The sequence below is a fragment of the Cyclopterus lumpus genome, chromosome 5, assembly GCF_009769545.1.
Source record: "Cyclopterus lumpus isolate fCycLum1 chromosome 5, fCycLum1.pri, whole genome shotgun sequence".
Taxonomy (NCBI): Eukaryota; Metazoa; Chordata; class Actinopteri; order Perciformes; family Cyclopteridae; genus Cyclopterus; species Cyclopterus lumpus.
The window spans coordinates 25,870,223-25,882,722 of NC_046970.1; the positions used below are offsets into that span (position 1 = coordinate 25,870,223).

General features: G+C 46.8%; 1 protein-coding gene across 1 annotated transcript in view; it reads right to left on the reverse strand.

Moving 5' to 3' along the window:
* ptprt (protein tyrosine phosphatase receptor type T) overlaps positions 1-12,500 on the reverse strand; it is a 197,901-nt gene that overhangs the window by 123,596 nt on the left and 61,805 nt on the right. Inside the window, exon 8 of the mRNA XM_034533285.1 lies at positions 10,820-11,113. Within this exon, the coding sequence (XP_034389176.1) occupies positions 10,820-11,113 (294 nt within the window). The remainder of the gene's footprint in view (positions 1-10,819; positions 11,114-12,500) is intronic.

Consider the following 12,500-nt stretch of genomic DNA (forward strand, 5'->3'; position numbering starts at 1 on the left):
TACAGGCTCATGTGGTCCTTCTAGTCTGATCTCTCTGTGCAGTACGGTAACCCTCTACAGGCTCATGTGGTCCTTCTAGTCTGTTCACACTATGCAGTACGGTAACCCTCTACAGGCTCATGTAGTCCTTCTAGTCTGATCTCTCTGTGCAGTACGGTAACCCTCTACAGGCTCATGTGGTCCTTCTAGTCTGTTCTCTCTGTGCAGTACGGTAACCCTCTACAGGCTCATGTGGTCCTTCTAGTCTGTTCTCTCTGTGCAGTACGGTAACCCTCTACAGGCTCATGTGGTCCTTCTAGTCTGTTCTCTCTGTGCAGTACGGTAACCCTCTACAGGCTCATGTGGTCCTTCTAGCCTGTTCTCACTATGCAGTACGGTAACCCTCTACAGGCTCATGTAGTCCTTCTAGTCTGTTCTCACTATGCAGTACGGTAACCCTCTACAGGCTCATGTAGTCCTTCTAGTCTGTTCACACTATGCAGTACGGTAACCCTCTACAGGCTCATGTAGTCCTTCTAGTCTGTTCACACTATGCAGTACGGTAACCCTCTACAGGCTCATGTAGTCCTTCTAGTCTGTTCACACTATGCAGTACGGTAACCCTCTACAGGCTCATGTGGTCCTTCTAGTATGATCTCTCTGTGCAGTACGGTAACCCTCTACAGGCTCATGTAGTCCTTCTAGTCTGTTCTCTCTGTGCAGTACGGTAACCCTCTACAGGCTCATGTGGTCCTTCTAGTCTGATCTCTCTGTGCAGTACAGTAACCCTCTACAGGCTCATGTAGTCCTTCTAGTCTGATCTCTCTGTGCAGTACGGTAACCCTCTACAGGCTCATGTAGTCCTTCTAGTCTGTTCTCTCTGTGCAGTACGGTAACCCTCTACAGGCTCATGTGGTCCTTCTAGTCTGTTCTCTCTGTGCATTACGGTAACCCTCTACAGGCTCATGTGGTCCTTCTAGTCTGTTCTCTCTGTGCAGTACGGTAACCCTCTACAGGCTCATGTAGTCCTTCTAGCCTGTTCTCACTATGCAGTACGGTAACCCTCTACAGGCTCATGTAGTCCTTCTAGCCTGTTCTCACTATGCAGTACGGTAACCCTCTACAGGCTCATGTGGTCCTTCTAGTCTGATCTCTCTGTGCAGTACGGTAACCCTCTACAGGCTCATGTGGTCCTTCTTCTGATCCACGCTGCAGCTCCTCTCATCACCATTAATCACATACAGCTGTAGTGTGGAGAAGCCAAATTGCTTGCCGCCCCGCCGTAGGTGGGCTCCGGATAATAAACAGCCTCCAGGGAGCTGCACACTCATCAGAGAGACGGCAGCACTGAGAGGTGGGGTGCCGTGCTCAAGGGCACGGCATGTCGGGTTCAGGAGGCAGGGATCATCAGTCTGCCGCTGTGCTGGATATTTATGGTGATTCTGAAGCGCTCCGGTATTCACAGCATTGATCTGATGTGTGTCTCCATCTGCAGACTCACTGATGGAGGAGCTCTCACTCAGAAGCAACACAGCACAGACGGCCTGCAGACTCACTCTCTCTGTGGGGAAAACATATCGACCGGCCGGATTAATAAGGTTGGTTTCATACGCCTCCTTAAAATATTGTATTTCTTCTGACGGCCCGTGTGTCTCTGTCAGCTCTCGGTGAACAAAGACTCGCAGTCAGAACGGATTCTTCTTTCAAAGCTCCTCGTCTGATATTGAACTATTATACAAATGAAAAAAGGAGCAGAAGCAGAACCGTGATCAGGAAGTGAAGAGCTTCATGAAGCGTGACGTCAGTGAACCCAGCAGAACCCCCACGTTGGCGCTCTGAACTCCCAACGTGTGGCGCGCTGGCTAATTCAAAAGCAGACTTTCCTCGGTTCCCCGCCTGATGCTTGATTGCTGTGTGTGTGTGTGTGTGTGTGTGTGTGTGTGTGTGTGTGTGCATGCATTGATTGATTATGCTAATATGTTCTAATGCTTTTATCAATATTCTCATACTTTGTCCTGAAAGCACTTTGAGTTAACGCGTAATGAAATGTGCTCGAGCAGGTCTGGACTCTGCTGATGTCAGGAGCACCTAACACCCCAAACACGCCCTTCAATATTCACATGTGCGATTTAACTCGAACAGTGGATCTCAAAAGTTGTTTTTAAAGTTGAATGAAGACACCACAGTTACCCACAAAAGGCCCTCTGTGGGGAGGGTTATCTGCAGGACCGAGGACTGAGGACTGAGGGACTGAGGACTGAAGGACTGAGGACTGAAGGGACTAAGGACTGAGATGATGAGGACTCTGGGCGTTGTTGTCTTGGCTGACCCTTCAGCCCTTCAGCCTTTCATGGAGGTCGGGGACACGAGCCACAGAGAGTAGAGTGTTCGGTTGGGAGACTTTAGAAACGTGTTTCATCCCTTTGCAGATGATGTGGTGCTGTTGGCTCCTTCAGGACGTGACCTTCAGCAACGAAGGGGCTTTAAGAATCTCGAGGCCTTCATAATTGAGGGTCAAATTAAGCATGAGGAGCTGACCCTCACCTATGATCAGAAGGCCTGTGTGGAGGTCGTAGAAACAACTGGCCTTCATGTGGCGAGGCTCAGCCTTAGAGAGAGGGTCAACTGAGGTGGTTCATCATGTGATCAGGATCTGGAATCCTCTCTTTACAAGTTTTTAGGGTATGTCCAACACACTGATGGGACTATATATCTGTTCCGGACGTTACTTTAACTTCAATAAGAAAAAACCTTGGAAGAAAGAACAACTTTCTTATGAAGAAACGTGAACAAGAGGAGTCTGTTTCACCTGATCTGAGATCAGTTGTTATCTTCCATTCAGTCTCTGTCTTTCAGTTCTCCTGCACTGATGCCACCAGAGGAGAAAAAGTGCACATGAAGCAAAAAAAATAATACTGCAGATGAATATAGATATGGATGGAGGGATAGAAGATGCCAAATGTCCCATCATCAACATCAAGAGAGACAACGTTCCTGAAGCCAACAAGATATTCACAAGATGGGTTCATGTGATGGAATCGTCAAATGGAAAGTTTAAAACCCGATTCTTTGTTCACTGCACAAGCAGGAAACCGACTTCTCATTTCACAACTGAACCGGAGCTTTTACCAGCGGATGGACCACTTGGAGCCTCCACGTTAACGCTCTCAGCGAGGCGCCAACAAGCTCCTTGACGAGCGGACGCCTCCTTCACGCCGCGTGGCGCCGTGATGGGAACGAGCTGCTCGGCTTAACGAAGGTCTGAATGAGCTCAAAGAACCCAGGAAGAGGCCGAGCAACCGGAGAGGGAACGGGGATTCATAAAGATGCTCATCAATGTTCTCAGGTGACATGTCAGTCAACGTATGTAAAGGACAAATATCGAAGATGATTGTCGGATGATACGCTTGAAGGTAAATTACACCTTGTTGCTACTGAATGCTACTAAGTGCATGTGGAACGGTATATATATATATATATATATATATATATATATATATATATATATATATATATATATATTATATATACTACTCGTAGGGTTGATTATTACAGAGATACTTTACTTTAACTTCTATTTAACTGATGTACTAACATACATACTGATTTAATCTTAATTTTAGCTTTTTTAGAAACTATTCTATATTCAAGAATGCTCCACTAAGTCCATTGTTAAGCTTTATGTGATATGATCATAACCAAGATAAATAATTACGAATCATAAAAACAGAAAAGGGCTGGGGAGAAAACTAAATGTACCTCAACATGACATCAGTGGTTGGGCTCAATAAAGAATACAATACAATACTACTGGAAACGCCTCTACTGGAAACGCCCTACTGGAAACGCCTCTACTGGAAACGCCCTACTGGAAACGCCTCTACTGGAAACGCCTCTACTGGAAGCGCCCAACTGGAAACGCCCTACTGGAAACGCCTCTACTGGAAACGCCTCTACTGGAAACGCCCTACTGGAAACGCCTCTACTGGAAGCGCCCAACTGGAAACGCCCTACTGGAAGCGCCCAACTGGAAACGCCCTACTGGAAGCGCCCCACTGGAAATACCCCACTGGAAACGCCCTACTGGAAACGCCTTACTGGAAATACCCCACTGGAAATGCCCCACTGGAAACGCCAAACTGGAAACGCCCTACTGGAAGCGCCCCACTGGAAACGCCTCTACTGGAAACGCCCAACTGGAAACGCCTCTACTGGAAACGCCCAACTGGAAACGCCCTACTGGAAGCGCCCCACTGGAAATACCCCACTGGAAACGCCCTACTGGAAACACCTTACTGGAAATGCCCCACTGGAAACGCCAAACTGGAAACGCCCCACTGGAAGCGCCCCACTGGAAATGCCCCACTAGAAACGCCCTATTGGAAACGCCCCACTGGAAACACCCTATTGGAAACGCCCCACTGGAAACGCCCCACTGGAAATGCCCCACTGGAAACGCCAAACTGGAAACGCCCTACTGGAAACGCCCCACTGGAAACGCCCTACTGGAAGCGCCCCACTGGAAATACCCCACTAGAAACACCCTATTGGAAATGCCCCACTGGAAACACCCTATTGGAAACGCCCCACTGGAAACGCCCCACTGGAAACGCCCCACTGGAAACGCCCTACTGGAAACGCCCCACTAGAAACGCCCCACTAGAAACGCCCCACTGGAAACGCCCCACTGGAAACGCCCCACTAGAAACGCCCCACTAGAAACGCCCTACTGGAAACGCCCCAATGAAAATGCCTTACTGGATACGCCCCACTAGAAACACCCTACTGGAAACGCCCCACTGGAAACGCCCCACTAGAAACGCCCTACTGGAAACGCCCCAATGAAAACGCCTTACTGGATACGCCCCACTAGAAACACCCTACTGGAAACGCCCCACTGGAAACGCCCCACTGGAAACGCCCCACTGGAAACGCCCCACTAGAAACGCCCCACTGGAAACGCCCTACTGGAAACGCCCCAATGAAAACGCCTTACTGGATACGCCCCACTAGAAACGCCCCACTGGAAACGCCCCACTGGAAACGCCCTACTGGAAACGCCCCACTGGAAACGCCCCACTGGAAACGCCCTACTGGAAACGCCCCACTGGAAACGCCCCACTAGAAACGCCCTACTGGAAACGCCCCACTGGAAACGCCCCACTGGAAACGCCCCACTAGTAACGCCCCACTAGAAACGCCCTACTAGAAATGCCCCACTAGAAACGCCCCACTGGAAACGCCCTACTGGAAACGCCCCACTGGAAACGCCCCACTAGAAATGCCCCACTGGAAACGCCCCACTAGAAATGCCCCACTGGAAATGCCCCACTAGAAACGCCCCACTAGAAATGCCCCACTGGAAACGCCCCACTGGAAACGCCCCACTGGAAACGCCCCACTAGAAACGCCCCACTAGAAATGCCCCACTAGAAATGCCCCACTGGAACACACACGTTACTCAACACAACCTGCGTATTCAAGCCATAATAAGACCCCCAGACTGTTAGTTGCCGGCTGCAGAGAAGACCTCTCTCTTACATCCAAAACGCTTGGCTCGGCAGAACGGCGGCCAAATCAGTTTAGACCCAGCAGGTGAATTAAAAATCGATCTTTATGGAGCAGCACATTAGCCAACACTCACATTACCATCCTTCACATAAAGATCTACTCGAGGAGAAACGGGCGAGATGGGATGTATAACCCTCTGGTGAATTAACGGACGTCTTTATGGAGTCAACATTCACTCCGGCGTCCGCCTGCTATCACGAAGAAGCAGGAGAACGGACACTAAAAGGAGATTCAGGGACAGCGGGAGGATTAAGAGTTCATCTTTACGGGCTAACGTATTAGCCAACGCGTACATTATCATCCGGAACATAATCAAATTCATTTACAAGGAGGACGCGGTTACAATGATAAAGTTACACGCTGATATTTATAGAGATGAGCAGCAGAGCTCATAGTCACATTTTATGGAAAAGGGAATATTGAGTTGAAGGTAATATGTTCAGAGGATGAGAAGAGAAAAGAAGAAAGAGAAAAATAAAAGAGCAATGATGAAGATGAGCAGGGAGCACACACACTCTGACACACACACACACACACACACTCTGACACACACACACACACACACACACACACACACACACACACCGGAGGAGACATGAGGGAGCAGCTGGTCCACTCAGTGCCGTTTATGAAAAAAAAGGTGATAGAAAAATGATCCGGATGAAAACACAGTGATGAATCGTCTGAAAGCCTTGAAAAGTAAAGAAGGAGCGATGGAGGGAAGGAGCAAGAGAAAGGGAGCAGAGGAGGTGTGATGGGGGGGGGGGGGGGGGGGGGGGGGTGGGGGGTGGGGGGGGGCTATACCTGAAATAGTTTTAATTCTTTTATTTTCTGATAAATCTCATAAATTGAATTGTAATGTCTACGAGCCGAGTCGTGAGTCAAAATGGCTGAAACACAATGGACCAGCTGCAACACACACAGAACTATACACACACACACACACACGCACACACACACACACACACACTGTTAACAACATGTAACAATGTTGTGCTCCCTGCAGCAGAATGTGAGTCTGGATGAGGTCTGAGTGGAGCTGTCGACACTAACAGGACCAGAAAGGTGGACACGGAAGGTGTGGAGACAAACACACAAACACACACACACACACACACAGACACACACACACACACACACACACACACACACACACACACACACACACACACACACAGACACAGACACAGACAAACAGACACACACACACAGAGACACATACACACACAGACACACACACACACACACACACACAGACACACACACACACACAGACACACACACACACACACACACACACACACACACACACAGACACAGACACAGACAAACAGACACACACACACAGAGACACATACACACACAGACACACACACACACACACACACACAGACACACACACACACACAGACACACACACACACAGACACACACACACACAGACACATACAAACAGACACACACACACAGAGACACACACAGACACACACAGACACACACACACACACACACACAGACACACACACACACACACAGACACAGACACATACAAACAGACACACACACGGAGACACACACAGACACACACAGACACACACACAGACACACACATCAATGCCAACACTGCATCAGCCAGCAGGCTTTTGAACATCTGTCATACCTGCCTATTCCAATCCAATCCCATCACACACACACACACACACATTATCACACACACACGCACACATTATCACACACACACACACACATTATCACACACACACACATTATCACACACACACACACATTATCACACACACACACATTATCACACACACACGCACGGTGACCAGCACCCGTGTCCCACTTCAAATCAGTCATCTTTGTCTTTGTTCCTCTTCCATCAATTTCTTCTCAACCACTTTGGTGCTGTTCATTATTATTAATGTTAACATTCTCATACCTCACCATGTTCATACCCCAGACCTTCTCATACCTATCCATGTTCATACCCCAGACCTTCTCATACCTATCCATGTTCATACCCCAGACCTTCTCATACCTATCCATGTTCATACCCCAGACCTTCTCATACCTATCCATGTTCATACCCCAGACCTTCTCATACCTATCCATGTTCATACCCCAGACCTTCTCATACCTATCCATGTTCATACCCCAGACCTTCTCATACCTATCCATGTTCATACCCCAGACCTTCTCATACCCTATCCATGTTCATACCCCAGACCTTCTCATACCTCACCATGTTCATACCCCAGACCTTCTCATACCCTATCCATGTTCATACCCCAGACCTTCTCATACCTATCCATGTTCATACCCCAGACCTTCTCATACCTCACCATGTTCATACCCCAGACCTTCTCATACCTATCCATGTTCATACCCCAGACCTTCTCATACCTCACCATGTTCATACCCCAGACCTTCTCATACCTATCCATGTTCATACCCCAGACCTTCTCATACCTCACCATGTTCATACCCCAGACCTTCTCATACCTCACCATGTTCATACCCCAGACCTTCTCATACCTATCCATGTTCATACCCCAGACCTTCTCATACCCTATCCATGTTCATACCCCAGACCTTCTCATACCCTATCCATGTTCATACCCCAGACCTTCTCATACCTATCCATGTTCATACCCCAGACCTTCTCATACCTCACCATGTTCATACTCCAGACCTTCTCATACCCTATCCATATTCATACCCCAGACCTTCTCATACCTATCCATGTTCATACCCCAGACCTTCTCATACCTCACCATGTTCATACCCCAGACCTTCTCATACCTCACCATGTTCATACCCCAGACCTTCTCATACCCTATCCATGTTCATACCCCAGACCTTCTCATACCTATCCATGTTCATACCCCAGACCTTCTCATACCTCACCATGTTCATACCCCAGACCTTCTCATACCTATCCATGTTCATACCCCAGACCTTCTCATACCTCACCATGTTCATACCCCAGACCTTCTCATACCTATCCATGTTCATACCCCAGACCTTCTCATACCTCACCATGTTCATACCCCAGACCTTCTCATACCTCACCATGTTCATACCCCAGACCTTCTCATACCTATCCATGTTCATACCCCAGACCTTCTCATACCCTATCCATGTTCATACCCCAGACCTTCTCATACCCTATCCATGTTCATACCCCAGACCTTCTCATACCTATCCATGTTCATACCCCAGACCTTCTCATACCTCACCATGTTCATACTCCAGACCTTCTCATACCCTATCCATATTCATACCCCAGACCTTCTCATACCTATCCATGTTCATACCCCAGACCTTCTCATACCTCACCATGTTCATACCCCAGACCTTCTCATACCTATCCATGTTCATACCCCAGACCTTCTCATACCCTATCCATGTTCATACTCCAGACCTTCTCATACCCATCCATGTTCATACCCCAGACCTTCTCATACCTATCCATGTTCATACCCCAGACCTTCTCATACCTATCCATGTTCATACCCCAGACCTTCTCATACCTCACCATGTTCATACCCCAGACCTTCTCATACCTCACCATGTTCATACCCCAGACCTTCTCATACCCTATCCATGTTCATACCCCAGACCTTCTCATACCTATCCATGTTCATACCCCATACCTTCTCATACCTATCCATGTTCATACCCCAGACCTTCTCATACCTATCCATGTTCATACCCCAGACCTTCTCATACCTATCCATGTTCATACCCCAGACCTTCTCATACCTCACCATGTTCATACTCCAGACCTTCTCATACCCTATCCATGTTCATACCCCAGACCTTCTCATACCTATCCATGTTCATACCCCAGACCTTCTCATACCTATCCATGTTCATACCCCAGACCTTCTCATACCCTATCCATGTTCATACCCCAGACCTTCTCATACCCTATCCATGTTCATACCCCAGACCTTCTCATACCTATCCATGTTCATACCCCAGACCTTCTCATACCTATCCATGTTCATACCCCAGACCTTCTCATACCTCACCATGTTCATACCCCAGACCTTCTCATACCCTATCCATGTTCATACCCCAGACCTTCTCATACCTATCCATGTTCATACCCCAGACCTTCTCATACCCTATCCATGTTCATACCCCAGACCTTCTCATACCCTATCCATGTTCATACCCCAGACCTTCTCATACCCTATCCATGTTCATACCCCAGACCTTCATACCTATCCATGTTCATACCCCAGACCTTCTCATACCTATCCATGTTCATACCCCAGACCTTCTCATACCCTATCCATGTTCATACCCCAGACCTTCTCATACCCTATCCATGTTCATACCCCAGACCTTCTCATACCTATCCATGTTCATACCCCAGACCTTCTCATACCCTATCCATGTTCATACCCCAGACCTTCTCATACCTATCCATGTTCATACCCCAGACCTTCTCATACCCTATCCATGTTCATACCCCAGACCTTCTCATACCTATCCATGTTCATACCCCAGACCTTCTCATACCCTATCCATGTTCATACCCCAGACCTTCTCATACCCATCCATGTTCATACCCCAGACCTTCTCATACCTATCCATGTTCATACCCCAGACCTTCTCATACCCTATCCATGTTCATACCCCAGACCTTCTCATACCCTATCCATGTTCATACCCCAGACCTTCTCATACCCTATCCATGTTCATACCCCAGACCTTCTCATACCTATCCATGTTCATACCCCAGACCTTCTCATACCTATCCATGTTCATACCCCAGACCTTCTCATACCCTATCCATGTTCATACCCCAGACCTTCTCATACCCATCCATGTTCATACCCCAGACCTTCTCATACCTATCCATGTTCATACCCCAGACCTTCTCATACCCTATCCATGTTCATACCCCAGACCTTCTCATACCCTATCCATGTTCATACCCCAGACCTTCTCATACCCTATCCATGTTCATACCCCAGACCTTCTCATACCCTATCCATGTTCATACCCCAGACCTTCTCATACCCTAACCCCACACTAAACCCAGTTTATTCACCTCTGTCTGTCGTCGGCCAACATTATATTTGTGAGTGTTGTTTGTACATTCAGCACAGCGTGACCATTCCAGACCATAATAAAATGGTCTTCAACAACAGAAGCAAGAGCAACAACAACTACATTAAATCAAAAACACAGCAAACAAAGGAAAGAACAGAAGAAAACAATGCCAGAAGATAAAAGAGGCGTCACCCACCTGCACATTTGGTCCTTGTGACCAGCGGCGGGCCCGGCGGTCCAGTTCCTCCCTCCCCGGGTCTGGAGAGCAGGACCTTTATCTCGTACTCCACATCGGGATCCAAATGCCACAGTTTATAGGTGGGGGAGTCCACCACGTGGGTCTCCGCCCAGTTACCTGACGTGGTTCGGTACTCCACCTCCTTCAGGATGATCGGCCCGTCTCCGATGATGCTGTTGGCGTTGGGTTTGATCCAAAGGTAGGTGGCACCGACGGCCAGAAGCTCCGGCGGAGCGATGGGGGTCGGCGGAGCTGTGGAATGGGAACAGAGGCGGTTGGTTCAGTCTCCATTCTGATGTTCGGTCGAGCAACATCTGAGAATATTTTATTAAAAAAGTAAATAGAACAATCTGCAGCTGCTGAATGGTTGAGAAGATATGAGCTTCTTTTGAGCCCCACCAGAGCTCACAACTCATCTCCTCACAATATGTAATACTCCGATCATAAAGCACACCCTCGGGTGCTCGCTGTGGTTTTCAAACATGACGAACACGTTCCGCTGCTTTTCAGGATGTTTGCAGAACTCAATTAATTTGACAAAAAATAACTATAAACATAATAAATCAGAGTCAAAATGTACATGTTGTATGTTGTAACTGGTATCTGTGTAACCACAGATACTAAAGGGTTATTATGGGATGTAAATGAAAGGCTCCCCCTTCACTGACAGCTACTTCTCCAGCAGACTTCACATTATACCAATTTAACATCTGTCGCGCTAAAAGCTTTGGATGTTTTATTGCTCCCTGTTTTGTTTAGTGGAAAGCAAACTGGAGACAGCAGCTTCTTTCCAGAAGGAGGTATCTAACGTTCACGTTAATGATATCTCCTTCTTTCCAGAAGGAGGTAGCTAACGTTCACGTGAATCATAGCTATCTCCTTCTTTCCAGAAGGAGGTAGCTAACGTTCACGTTAATGATATCTCCTTCTTTCCAGAAGGAGGTATCTAACGTTCACGTTAATGATATCTCCTTCTTTCCAGAAGGAGGTAGCTAACGTTCACGTGAATCATAGCTATCTCCTTCTTTCCAGAAGGAGGTAGCTAACATCAGCAGCTTGGACAGAACACACAATCCACCTCCAGTGGACTTCTTGATCATCTTTTTCACATTATTATTATCATCATTATTATAATTACTATTATTAATATTATTATTATTATTATTACTACTATTATCATTATTATTACTATTATTATTATTACTATTAATACTATTGTTATTATAACTATTATTATTATTGTTATTATTATCATTATTATTACTATTGTTATTAGTATTATTATTATTATTACTACTATTATTATTATCATTACTACTATTATTATTATCACTATTATTATTGTTGTTGTTGTTTTAGATAATGACGTTGATGATGATGTTGAATTCTCCAGAGCCCCGACATGAACACACATGAGAACAAAGTTCCAGATTCGGCCCTGAACTGACAATCTATTTTCTTTCTATTTTCTTTCTATTTTCTTTCTATTTTCTTTCTCTTTTCAATTCTCTACATAATTTACATGAAATGATCAACGGCTCATCTCCAATATTTCATCTGTGAACCAATGAGCTCTAAATGCTCCCGTGCATCACCTCCTCATCCCAAGAGCCGTTTCCATAAATGAATGAAATGACTT